The sequence below is a fragment of the Staurois parvus genome, unplaced genomic scaffold (assembly GCF_062004578.1).
Source record: "Staurois parvus isolate SC_StPar_1 unplaced genomic scaffold, SC_StPar_1.0 ptg000503l, whole genome shotgun sequence".
NCBI lineage: Eukaryota > Metazoa > Chordata > Amphibia > Anura > Ranidae > Staurois > Staurois parvus.
This window is the reverse complement of record NW_028318299.1, coordinates 455,421-468,775: the sequence shown is the minus strand read 5'-3', so window position 1 is coordinate 468,775 and position 13,355 is coordinate 455,421. Positions and strand designations below refer to the sequence as shown.

Here is a 13,355-nt window from a genome sequence, read left to right as displayed (position 1 = left end):
ACTCTCTAAGACTAGAGTAATGAAAGAAATGTTGAGCGTACAGAAAGAGCAATTCATCTTAGAGCCAATGATGCAAAAAATACATTTGGGTTTATTGACACTTTACCTCATTTTTAAATCTGACAATCATTATTGGTATTTAATACTACAATTTATAACTATAATTAAATAATAATTCATGTTAAAAAAAAATTGTATGATCATTTATAAAAATGTATAAGAACTCACCCAAGACTTTTGACATGTGTGTGACCTCGCTGTCATAGAGGGAGTCGTTGACGTTGGTGACGTTGAGCCTCCCCCTGGTCTTGGAGTGATACAATATGGCAAAGGAACATTGTGAGACCCGGACCTTGAACTCCGAGGAGTTGTAGTTGGTGATAAAGAATGGAACCACCTTTCCTGTAGTTCTGAGCACGTCCGACAACCAGGTATAGTCCACCTCTGAGCTCCGGGAGAAGATTCCGATGACCAGAGACTGCACAGCCAGAGCGAATGGCGAGAAGAATGTGACATATCACTTAAAGGAGCACACCAACCAATGTTTATTTTTTTTTCCAGTTTTAAATAGAGTGTGGAAGGGTTAGAACCCCTGTCAGATTTTTATTTTCCCACTATGACTTTACTGGATAGATTCACCCACCATGTTAGTCTTGGTCACCCTTATCACCGTGAAAGAATTTTATGACAATCCAAAATGTTAAAGTTGTTACCATAACCGGAGGTAGGAGAAAGATGGGTGACAACTATATGAAGGAGGATTTCCCCTCAAATTAGGGCAATGTCCTCTTACTTTCTGCTGTTTTATAGGGATAGGAAGGGAATTTCCACGGTGGGTCACAGACAAAAACTGCCATTGGGTTTGTTATGACTATGCTAACCAAAGCTGGCTAGAGATAAACTGAAACGCAGCAAATTATTGAGAATGGCGCAGGCAGGGATAGAGTTAGTCTACAACATCATCATACACATCAATGTGCTGTGGGTGTGTAGGACTATACTAAAAAGTCCCTAGGTCCAAATAGATCCATGGAAGCTCCTCAGTAGGACTGAAATAATCTCAGAAATATTATTATTTTACAGGATTTATGGCGCCAACAATTTTGCTCAGCACCTTACAAAATAAAGGGAGACAATACAGCAACAATACAGTTCAATACAAGAGGGTTAGGAGGGACTGACCCTGGGAGCTTGCAATCTAAGAGGGAGGGGCTGGTGGTACAAAAGGTAATAACTGTGGATGATGAACTAGTAGAAGGAATAGAAGAATCCATTATTAGCTGAAGGCAGGATAGACTTCCCTGAAGAGTTAGGTTTTCAGAGATCGCCTAAAAGTGGGCAGAGTAAGCAATAGTCTGATAAATTGGGGAAGAGAGTTCCAGAGGATGGGGGAGGCTCTGGAGAAGTCCTGGAGAAGAGCATGGGAGGAAGAGACAAATATATAAAGGAAACAGCAGAGGACGCCAGGAAGCAGATGCCGCTGTTAGGAGCCGTGTAGGACACCAGAAACAAAACTGGAAGTCCTGGAGCCACCCTGCAGTGCATCAGTTGCATAGGACTCAAGATTGCACTTGGGAAGGCGGCAGTGTTGGGGGGCGGGGGGGGCTACATGTTTCAGAGTGTAACTGCTGAGGCTTGAAAAAGGAGCAGTTACAGTCTGGTCCTACGCAGCCCATGCACTCCAGGGTGGCTCCAGGATTTATGGTTTTGTTTCTGGTGTTCAAAACAGCTTCTGATAGCTGCATCTGCTTCCTGTCTCCTGAAGACACACTGAGGTTTAACCCCAAACCACACTGAGTGGATGACATGTTCTTATCCCTGTGCACCTTGTGAATTGCTCCTTGTTATTTATAATAAAGTCTATTCCTATATCCTGCACTTAGTTGGTGCCCTTTGCTGTTTCCCTTAAAGATAAACTGTATCTTCTTGACTGGACTTCCTTTATAATCCTCATTCTGCTCGAAGACGTACTATTCTCCATGTAGTGCACTCAGTTCATTTCTCATTTGTATTTGCCATGCGGTGTACTCACACTGCTCCTGGTGTCCAGCGGTAATAGGAAGATGCCAGTAATGGTGGATAATAAAACCAGAAAAACCTTCAGGATGAGATATAAGAGAACAGCATTATATTACTAGATAGTCCTCATGACAGAACACCCTGTACATGGCCAACAGGTCCTCACCAAGGGGAAGGTCGAGATGTAGAGATCTTCACCGATGATGTATTTTGGCAGTATTATCACACCGGACCCAAGTATTACCCACAGCAGGCGCGATGTCTACAATACAACAACGGTATAACTGTATCATTGACATTCCATTTCCTGGTGCATCAAAAAAAGACTAAACAAGGGGCAGTCTATCTCCTCCTACAATACTACAGCTTTTAATGCCATCCCTCAAGTCTGTGCTGCTTCTCCTTTAACTGTTCAATCCCAAATCAGGGGAGGGCTCAAACCTGCAATTGTTACTGAACCGCACCAAGGATAAATAAGGTTCCCTGCCCTGCCAGACAGAGCTGTGCCATTTGTCAGAGCTGTGTAAATCTCAGGACTGGATGACAAGAAATACAAATCCATTGGCAGGTTCAATAGGTCTTCTACACTCACTAACCACTTTATTAGGTCCACCTGTTCAATTTATTGGTAACACAAACTGCTAATCAGCCAAGCATCTTCTACAATTTATGCTGGATCTCAAATGGTGACCTTTGAACTTGATATTCATTTTCGGGAAGAGGGCAAAGTCCGCAGGAGCCAAATCTGGCAAGTAGGGTGGATGTGGAAATAAGATCATGTTCATTCTGGTGAGAAATTCACATATGAGGAGAGCTCGTTGATAGGGTACATTGTCCTTGTGGAGCATCCAATTTTGCACACCACAGATCCACTGAAGGTACTCCCTCAGATGCCTTAAAACCTGGCATCTGAGGATGGTCTGGCTCCTGAGGATGAATTCTCCATGCACAACGCCATGAATGTTGAGAAAGACAATGGGCATGCACTTGGTCGAGCTGTGTACCTGCCTTGCCTTTTTTGGTTGTGGAGATGTTGGGCTCTTCGATTGTGAAGACTGTTGCTTCATCTCAGGGTTGTACCCATACACCCGGGTTTCATCACTGGTAATGATCCTCTACATGAAGAATAGGTCATCTATGGCACACTGAGAGAGTTCTTAGCAGACTATGATGTGGTATTCCTTCTGCTCCTGGGTCGGCATCCTGGGGACGGACTTGGTAGTGACATGGGGCATGTTCAAATCACACCTGAGGATTGCCTGAACCGTTCTGTATGACACACCGACAATGGCAGCAAGGTTGTGGATTGTTCTCCAACCATCATCATGCACAAGTTGCCGAACCGTTTTGACATTTTCAGGGGTTGAGCTCATTGACGTTTATCCTGATCTCTTGTCTTCCAGTGATGTTCTTTCGGTTTTAAAGCAAACGTGCCACTCAAAACACCTCGAACGACCCATTGCAGCATCGCCATAATTGTGGTGACTCACGTCAAATGTCTCGGTGGCAGATTTGCCCAGTTTCACACAGAATTTCACTTTTGCTCTTTGTTCTAACTTTGTATTCACAAAGCGCCCTGCAACCATGTGCTGTACAGCCACTAAGGGGTTAAAGCAGGTGGTGAGGAAATGCTGCATCCCACACTAGCCCACTGCAACTGCATGCATTGTGTGCGGTAGCAGGGTTCTTGCAGAGTGGCCCAACTCACCTGAATTGTTCATGGTTGGTGGATGGTAGCACCCTGCGAAAGCCACAGGGGATACAGTGGGGCAAAAAAGTATTTAGTCAGCCACCAATTGTGCAAGTTCTCCCACTTACAAAGATGAGAGAGGCCTGTAATTGGCATCATAGGGAGACCTCAACTATGAGAGACAAAATGAGAAAACAAATCCAGACAATCACATTGGCTGATCTGGAAAGAATTTATTTGCAAATTATGGTGGAAAATAAGTATTTGGTCAATATCAAAGTTCATGTCAATACTTTGTTATATATCCTTTCTTGGCAATGACAGAGGTCAGACGTTTCCTGGAAGTCTTCACAAGGTTGGCACACACTGTTGCTGGGATGTTGGCCCATCCTCCAAGCAGATCCCCTCTAGAGCAGTGATGTTTTGGGGCTGTCGCTGGGCAACACGGATTTTCAACTCCCTCCAAAGGTTTTCTATGGGATTGAGATCTGGAGACTGGCTAGGCCACTCCAGGACCTTGAAATGCTTCTTACAAAGCCACTCCTTTGTTGCCCGGGTGGTATGTTTGGAATCATTGTCATGTTGGAAGACCCAGCCACGTTTCATCTTCAATGCCCTTGCTGATGGAAGGAGGTTTGCACTCACAATCTCACGATAAATGGCCCCATTCATTCTGTCCTGTACATGGATCAGTCGTCCTGGTCCCTTTGCGGAGAAACATCCCCAAAGCATGATGTTGCCACCCCCATGCTTCACAGTAGGTATGGTGTTCTTTGGATGCAACTCAGCATTCTCTCTCCTCCAAACACGACGAGTTGTGTTTCTACCAAACAGATCTATTTTGGTTTCATCTGATCATATGACATTCTCCCAATCCTCTTCTGGATCATCCAAATGCTCTCTAGCAAACATCAGACGGGCCGGGACATGTACTGGCTTAAGCCAGGGGACACGTCTGGCACTGCAGGATCTGAGTTCCTGGTGGCGTAGTGTGTTACTGATGGTAGCCTTTGTTACGTTGGTCTCAGCTCTCTGCAGGTCATTTACTAGGTCCCCCGTGTGGTCCTGGGATTTTTGCCCACCATTCTTGTGATCATTTTGACCCCACAGGGTGAGATCTTGCGTGGAGCCCCAGATCGAGGGAGATTATCAGTGGTCTTGTATGTCTTCCATTTTGTAAATATTGCTCCCACAGTTGATTTGTTCACACCAAGCTGCTTGCCTATTGCAGGTTCAGTCTTCCCAGCCTGGTGCAGGTCTACAATTTTGTTTCTGGTGTCCTTCGACAGCTCTTTGGTCTTCACCATAGTGGAGTTTGCTTTGGTCTTCACCATAGTGGAGTTTGCTTTGGTCTTCACCATAGTGGAGTTTGGAGTGTGACTGTTTGAGGTTGTGGACAGGTGTCTTTTATACTGATAACAAGTTCAAACAGGTGCCATTGATACAGGTAATGAGTGCAGGACAGAGGAGCCTCTTAAAGAAGAAGGTACAGGTCTGTGAGAGCCAGAAATCTTGCTTGTTTGTAGGTGATCAAATACTTATTTTCCACCATAATTTGCAAATAAATTCTTTCCAGATCAGCCAATGTGATTGTCTGGATTTGTTTTCTCATTTTGTCTCTCATAGTTGAGGTCTACCTATGATGCCAATTACAGGCCTCTCTCATCTTTTTAAGTGGTAGAACTTGCACAATTGGTGGCTGACTAAATACTTTTTTGCCCCACTGTATATAACTCCTCCTTCCACATTTACACCCTTGGCTGCTGCCTCTGCAGCTAAAGGGCGTAGGGACTGAGGATGGTAAAACATGGCTCAACTACAGGTTCTTTTGTCATATGAACAGGTCCTTGGTACGTAAAAGAAGCTTCCATAGCTTTCCAAATTCGTTTAAAGCCCATCGTATCTCAGAAAACCACCAAAATCCACACTAATGATTTGCCAACCATACTACGGCCGAAAGACAGCTACAGTGCGTCCGTCTAGTTCTGGGAGGGTGTTTATAGACCTCCTCCCAGAACCCCGCCCCCTCATGCGCAAGCCTGGGGAACACACTGGGCTTGCTCTGTAACCAATGTGTCACTAAACTCAATTTTTTTAACTTCAATTGTTCTAAATCCCAGATCCCAGTGAATGGCCAATCACAGTATCCCTGGTATTGAAAGGGTTAATTTTACTTTTCATTGGCTCCAATGCATTTCCCCCCACAGTATATGGCAGAAGACTGCAGAGAAAACTCGATTTTCACAGATAAACTCTCCATTTCGCTCACCCCTAGCCATGGATCAGCAGGATGATACCAGGGAGATGAGAGAGCCTTCTATTGTATGGGGGAAGGTTTTGTCGATTTCACACAATTTTTTGCTTCCCTGAATTCCGGATTCCCACCCAGAGAATATTGGTGCCACCACCATCCTGGAGACATACTCACACATCTGAAGATCATCAAACGGGACATCAGGGACCCTTTCAGGAGGATTGTAATTATCACAGAGAGCTGTGAGGAAGAGGAGATGTAGATTAGACATTCTGGAGGGATCACACCGACCAGCATCATGGCGACTCCTTTTGTTATCTTTAACCGCTTCTGAGCAGAAATACTGCTACAAGGCGGCACGGGTTCGCAAAATCATGTTCCGTTTTACTCTATGCTTTTATATGCAATTCTGTTTTATTCTATTCTTTTCAAAAATCGAATTTTGAAAGACAGTTATATTCTTTCCATTTTATTCCCTTCTATTCTATTTTTCTTCTATTCTTTTCTATTATATTCTTTTATTTTCTAATTTATTTTATTCTATTCTTTTATTTTCTATTCTATTATGTTTTATTCTATTCTTCTCAAAATTCAAATTTTGGAAGATGGCTATATTCATGCTATTCTATTCTATTCAAGTTGATTCTATTTTTTCTTTTCTATTATTTTCTATTCCTTTATTTTCTATTCTATTCTTTTCTATTTTTTTCTATTCCTTTATTTTCTATACTATTTTATTCCATTATTTTATTTTCTATTCTGTCTATACTCTTCTGTTTTACTCTATTATTTTCTATTATATTCTGTTGTATTATATTCTATTTAAATTTTAGAATACGGCTTTATTATTTCTAGTCTTTTTTATTTTTCTGTTCTTTTCTATTCATTTATTTTCTATTCTATTATTTTATATTCTATTCAAATCTATTCTTTTTTATTCTATTATTTTATATTCTATTTTTTCTATTCTATTCCATTCCATTCTGATCTATATTTCTATTCTTTTATTTTCTATTACATTCTTTTCTGTTTTACTCTATTCTTTTCGAAATTCGAATTTGGGAAAACAGCTATATTCATTCTATTCAAATCTATTTTATTTTTTTCTGATATATTATTTTCTATTCCTTTTATTTTCAATTCTATTCTTTTCTAACACTAATGCACATAGTCTTTAAAGAATCAGCAATAGTCGGCAATATGTTTATATTTAAAATTTGTTTTCAAATTAGATTTAATTTTTTAATTGAATTCAAATTCAATTTGGAGTTGGATTCGAATTTAGGACAACATTTTGTTTTGCTATTCCAGGTTTATTTCATTCGGAAACATCTAAATCTCTAAATAACGAAGCTGCACATGTCTAATGCTGATCATCAGATGATGCATGGGGGCATCTTTAATGACATCATTTATGGAATTTGGTGGATGTTTTTATTCCTTATTGCCATATTCCAGCGGAGGTGCCATTGTTTATAAGTGAACAGAAGGATAGCAAACAAACTGGGATTTTAAAGGCACCAGAAAACATCAGACAAAATTTAAAAATTAAATATCTATTATAATTCTTTCTAAAAGCACAGCGCATAAAAACAGAATAGAGACTGGCCATAGCCATGTATGAAAACCAGAGTGAAACACATGAGCCTAATAGTGCACATGAAAACCCGACACGTTTCAATTCTTGATACAAATCTTCTTTAGGGGGATGTACCATGATAGTTGCATGGGACCAATGGTTACATAATCGTCATACTTCCTGAGAGGGTTCAGGCTATTGCAGCACAAAGGTCACCATGGAGGCTCCCACTAATTTTAAGTGCAAAAAAGTATAAGGCTTTAGGGTCCATTCAAAGTAGATGACAGGAATGCTCCGTAGTATGAATATTCAGCCACAAATGAAAAAAAAATAGTTGGTGGCTGCCAAGATGAAAAAAAGAGAAGACAAGACATCTCCCCAGCAAAATGGGAACAACATATGGACACACCAATCACGTGACCAGTCTGTCAAAAATCAGCATGCAGCACTATGCGGCTCCATTTGTAATCAGATTTGGCTATATATAGTTTCCATTCTTTAGAACACAACCAATGTTCTATTTGTTGGCCATCACCAAAAGTTCATCTATCTCACTTGGCAAATCAATGACTTCTTGATGTTGCAGTGTGTGTTGAGCTGTTTGAGCTACAGATCTTCTTTTGCTCACAATTGTTTTAAAAGCCTACTGCTGGAAATATAATTTTAGATACTTACAGAATACAGGAGAGAGTTTTCACCAATAGAAAAGAAGATCCACAAAGAAAACAAGAATATGACGAGTACCTGCAGAATAAAACATACAGTTTATGTAAAAGATAGTGAATGTGTCCTCCATGTCCCTCCACCCCAAATGTCTCCCATGTCCCTCTATCCATCATGTCTCTTAGGCTCCTCTACCCCTCATGTCCCTTATGTTCCTTCACTCCTTATGTTTTCCCACCTCGCATGTCCCCCAAGTCCCTCCATCCACCATGTCTCTTATATTCCTTCATCGCTCATGTTCCTTATGTTACTTCACCTCTTATGTCTTTACACTTCGCAATCCCATGTCCCCCAAGTCCCTCCATCTATCATGTCTCTTAGGTTCCTCTACCCCTCCTGTTCCTTATGTTCCTTCACTCCTTTTGTCTCTCCACCTTGCATGTCCCACAAGTCCCTCCATCCACCATGTCTCTTATATTCCTTCATCGCTCATGCTCCTTATGTTACTTCACCCCTTATGTCTCTTCACCTTGTATGTCCCCCAAGTCCCTCCATCCCTCATGTCTCTTATGTTCCTCTACCACATATATCTCTTAGGTTCATCTACCCCTCTTATTCCTTAAGATCCTTCATCCCTTATGTCCCTCCACCTTGCATGCCCCCCATGTCCAACCCTCGGTCTTTTTAATGTTCTTCTACCCCTCATGTCCCTTACCTTCCTCCACCCTTTATGTCTCTCCACCTCAAATGTCCCCCATGTTCCTCCACTCCTCAGGTTTCTTATGTTCCTCTACCCCCATGACCCTTATGTTCCTCTACCCCTTATGTCTCTCCACCTCACATGTCCCTCATGTCCCTCCACCCCTCAGGTCTCTTATGTTCCTCTACTCTCCATGCCCCATAGGTTCCTCCACCCCTTATGTGTTTCCACCTCACATGTCCCTCCACCCTTCAGGTCTCTTATGTTCCTCTACCCCTTATGTCTTTCCACCTCACATGCCCTTTCCACCTTAAATCCCTCCATTTATCATGTCTCTTATGTTCCTCCACTCTACATGTCCCTTATGTTCCTTTACCTCTTATGTCTCTCCTCTCCACATGCCACCTATTTCACCGCATTTAATTTGCATGTGGGACACCCAACAAACAAGGTCATTTGGGAATGGGGGAATTAATTTAAGGAATGAATATGTATTAATTAAATATGTTAAAGCTAATATAGCCAATCTTCAGATATAACAAAAGAATAACAGAACTTCTGAAAATATGAATTGATTCCGAACAACGAATATACACTTTCCTGAAATAACGAATCGTTTCCAAAAGGAATCGTTCCAACATAACGATTATGATGAAACTAAATTATTTACTTATCAAATGGAATAGAAACAAAATTAATTTTTCTGTCATGAACATCTTTAACAAGAATTAAGGCAGCAGTGAAGTAGGGAAGAGCAAAAAATGTCAGCAAGAGTGCCTGCTGGGGCAATTTTATCTCACTTCCTGTGCTAAGGAAGACGCTGAACTTTTACGTAGTCTGATCCCTAATCCCATAGCTGCAAGTTGATTGTCTGGCACTATGCCTTTCCTGGGTGTAAATGTACAAACAGGTACTTACATAGTGACGTGGGATGGGCCCCAATTTAGCTAGAATGGAAATATAACAATAAAAAAGTCATAATGCAACTGAAGGAACAAAAGAAAACAGGAACAAAAACTGGAGCAGAAACATTGCAGTGTGTGTTTGTATATTATTATTATTATTATTATTATTATTATACAGGATTTATGGCGCCAACAGTTTGCTCAGGACTTTACAATATAACGGTAGACAATACAGCAACAATACAGATCAATACAAGAGGGTTAGGAGGGCCTGATCCTGGGAGCTTATAATCTAGGAGATTTGATATGTCTCTGTATTCATTCAAGCCTGACTACTATTATGAGTTCCTTTTCTCTCTCTCCCTCTTCTTCCATCTCTCTCCCTCTTCTTTCATCTCTCTCTCTCCCTCTTCTTCCATCTCTCTCTCTCCATTTTCTTCCCTCTCTCTCCCTCTTCTTCCCTCTCTCTTTCTCCCTCTCTTTTTCTCTTCTCCCCCCCCCTCTCTCTCTCTCCCTCTTGTTCCCTAGCTCTATATCTCCCCCTCTTCTTTCCTCTCTCTCCCTCTTCTTCCCTTTCTTTCCCTCTTCTCCCCTCTCTTTCCCTCTTCTTCCCCCCCTCTCTCTCTCCCTCTTCTTCCCTCTCTCTCTGCTTCTCTCTCCTCTCTCCCTCTCTCTCTATTTTTCCCTCTCTCTCCCTCTTCTTCCCTCTCTCTTTCTCCCTCTTATTTCCTCTCTTTCCCTCTTCTTCCCTCTCCCTATTTTCCACTTCTCCCCCCCCCCCCCTCTCTCTCTCTCTCCTCTCTCTTCCCTCTCTCTTTCTATTCTCTCTCTATTTGTCATCACTCTCCCCCCCCCTCTCTCTCTCTCTCTCTCTCTCTCTCTCTTTCTCCCTCCCTCCCTCTTCTTCCCTCTTCTCCCCTCTCTTTCCCTCTTCTCCCCCCCCCTCTCCCTCTTCTTCCCTCTCTCTCTTCTTCTCTCTCCTCTCTCCCTCTCTCTCTATTTTTCCCTCTCTCTCCCTCTTCTTCCCTCTCTCTTTCTCCCTCTTATTTCCTCTCTTTCCCTCTTCTTCCCTCTCCCTCTTTTCCACGTCTCCCCCCCCCCTCTCTCTCTCCTCACTCTTCCCTCTCTCTTTCTCTTCTCTCTCTATTTATCTTCACTCTTTCCCCCCCCCCTCTCTCTCTCTCTTTCTCCCTCCCTCCCTCTTCTTCCCTCTCTTTCCCTCTTCTTCCCCCTCTCTTTTCCTCTTCCTCACACTCTCTCTATTTCCATGACAAGTGTAGAATAGATGCCCTCCAACCCATCCCCAGGCCGTCCCCCCCAAACCCAAATATACAATAAAGGAACAGAACCAGATTTGGAGTCAAAATTACCATTGCAGACTTTTATTCACAAATAAATTAATTCACTTTAAATAATATAACAGTCCTTGAAATAGAAACAGAAATAAAGCTTGGTGGTGTTTGACGGCAACAAACACAACCTATATTCCCCGTGGAAAACCTTTTGCTTAAAGGATACGTTCACCTTTCATAACATGTTACATATTGCACACATATTCAAGTTGTAACATGTTATGATCAGACCGGCCTCCACTCCACTCCCCGCTTTGACATCTAACGGGGGATCTTCTCCCCCCACACAGCAGCCTCACACATTCACAGTCCTCTGTGAATGATAGACTAAGTCCTGAAAGCCTTAGCGGCTGTAGAGTGCAGTGGTAGTTCATTGAATCTTCCTGTCAGTGTATCTGCTTGCTCATATATCCCGTACATTTTATACTCCCCATACATCCTGTACATCTCATTCACCCCCTACACTCTGTACATCCTGTATATCCCATACATCCCGTACATCCCGTACATCTCATACACCCCGTACACCCCGTACACCCCGTACATCCCGTACATCCCATACACCCCGTACATCCTGTACATCCTGTACACCCTGCACATTCTGTACACCCCGTACATCTCATACATCCTGTACATCCTGTATGGGCGAGCAAATATACTGACAGGTCTGCAGTCTGCCCATTTAAAGACATTATGGCCACCAAAGAGCACATGTCAAGTTCTCCTGCTGAAGAACGGAGATAGAAGAGGTGGAGGAGCTTGAGAGGGTTGAAGAAAGTCTGGAGACAGAAAGAGTGACCAGAAGAAGAGGGAAGAAAGCCATCAACATGACTTTTGAGGAGATGATCGACATGGTTCCTATTCTCCAGAAGATTGTCGGGAGCAAGTCTACAAAAATATGATTATCACGTAAGATGCTGTTTTAGAGAAGGCCATATGGGAAGGCTGTCCAGAAGGTTTAGGAGGGTGTCTATGGGAAGGTTTGACCATTCTTCTAGAAGCACATTTGTGAGGTCAGGCACTGATGTCAGAAAGCCTGGCTCGCAGTCTCCACTTTAATTCATCCCAAAGGTGTTCTGTTGGGTTGAGGTCAGGACTCTGTGTGGGCCAGTCATGTTCCTCCACCCCAAACTCGCTCATTCATGTCTTTATGGAGCTTGCTTTGTGCACCGGTGTGCAATCATGTTGGAACAGGAAGGGGCCATCCCCAAACTCTTCCCACAAAGTTGGGAGCATGAAATTGTCCAAAATGTCTTGGTATGCTGACGACTTAAGAGTTCCCTTCACTGGAACTAGGGGGCCAAACCCAACCCCTGAAAAACAACCCCACACTATAATCCCCCCCAAACCAAACTTTACACTTGGCACAATGCAGTCAGGCAAGTACCATTCTCCTGGCAACCGCCAAACTCAGACATGTCCATCGGATTGCCAGACAGAGAAGCATGATTGGTCACTCCAGAGAACATGTCTACATTGCTCTGGAGTCCAGTGGTGGCATGCTTTAAACCACAGCAGCCACGCTTTGCATTGCACTTGGTGATGAAAGGCTTGGATGCAGTTGCTCGACCATGGAAACCCATTCCATGAAACTCTCTACGCACTGTTGTTGTGCTAATATGAAGGCCAAACCAAGTTTGGAGGTCTTTAGTTATTGACTTCTGCACACTATGCGCTGACCCCGCGGTCCTGTGACATGGCCTACCACTTGGTGGCCGAGTTGCTGTTGTTCCCAGTTGCTTCCATTTTGTTATAATCCCACTAACAGTTGAGCGTGGAATATTTAGTAGCCAGGAAATGTCACGGATGGACTTATTGCCCAGGTGACCACCTATCACGGGACCACACTTGGAGTCACTGAGGTCCTAAGAGCGACCCATGTATTGTAATGCACAAAAAACACAACATAACACCCAATTATTTGGTAAAATATAAAAGATGATGTTACACCGTGTAAATAGATACCAATCATATCACACGTTAAAATTGTGTATGCCCGTGGAACTTCGCCCAACTGTGGTACCTCACAATCTCCATAGGCAATGCCTTAAAAGCCTTTACAGGTTACCAGCTTAGAGTTACACAGGAGGTCTGGTGCTGGAATTATTGTTCCAATGTTCACGGTGATACCTCACATGTGTGGTTTCGACTGCCGTTTACATATGGATGTGGGGTTGCGACATGCATTCACCT

At 42.8% G+C, this 13,355-nt stretch overlaps 1 protein-coding gene across 1 annotated transcript in view; it reads right to left on the bottom strand.

The window, feature by feature from the left end:
• LOC149451951 (uncharacterized) overlaps positions 1 to 13,355 on the bottom strand; it is a 52,077-nt gene that overhangs the window by 20,756 nt on the left and 17,966 nt on the right. The window contains exons 4-9 of the mRNA XM_089689907.1: positions 9,824 to 9,852; positions 8,218 to 8,286; positions 6,138 to 6,203; positions 2,186 to 2,281; positions 2,033 to 2,098; positions 229 to 478 (exon numbers count right to left, since the gene is read on the bottom strand). Coding sequence (XP_089546033.1) covers positions 229 to 478; positions 2,033 to 2,098; positions 2,186 to 2,281; positions 6,138 to 6,203; positions 8,218 to 8,286; positions 9,824 to 9,852 — 576 coding nt within the window. The remainder of the gene's footprint in view (positions 1 to 228; positions 479 to 2,032; positions 2,099 to 2,185; positions 2,282 to 6,137; positions 6,204 to 8,217; positions 8,287 to 9,823; positions 9,853 to 13,355) is intronic.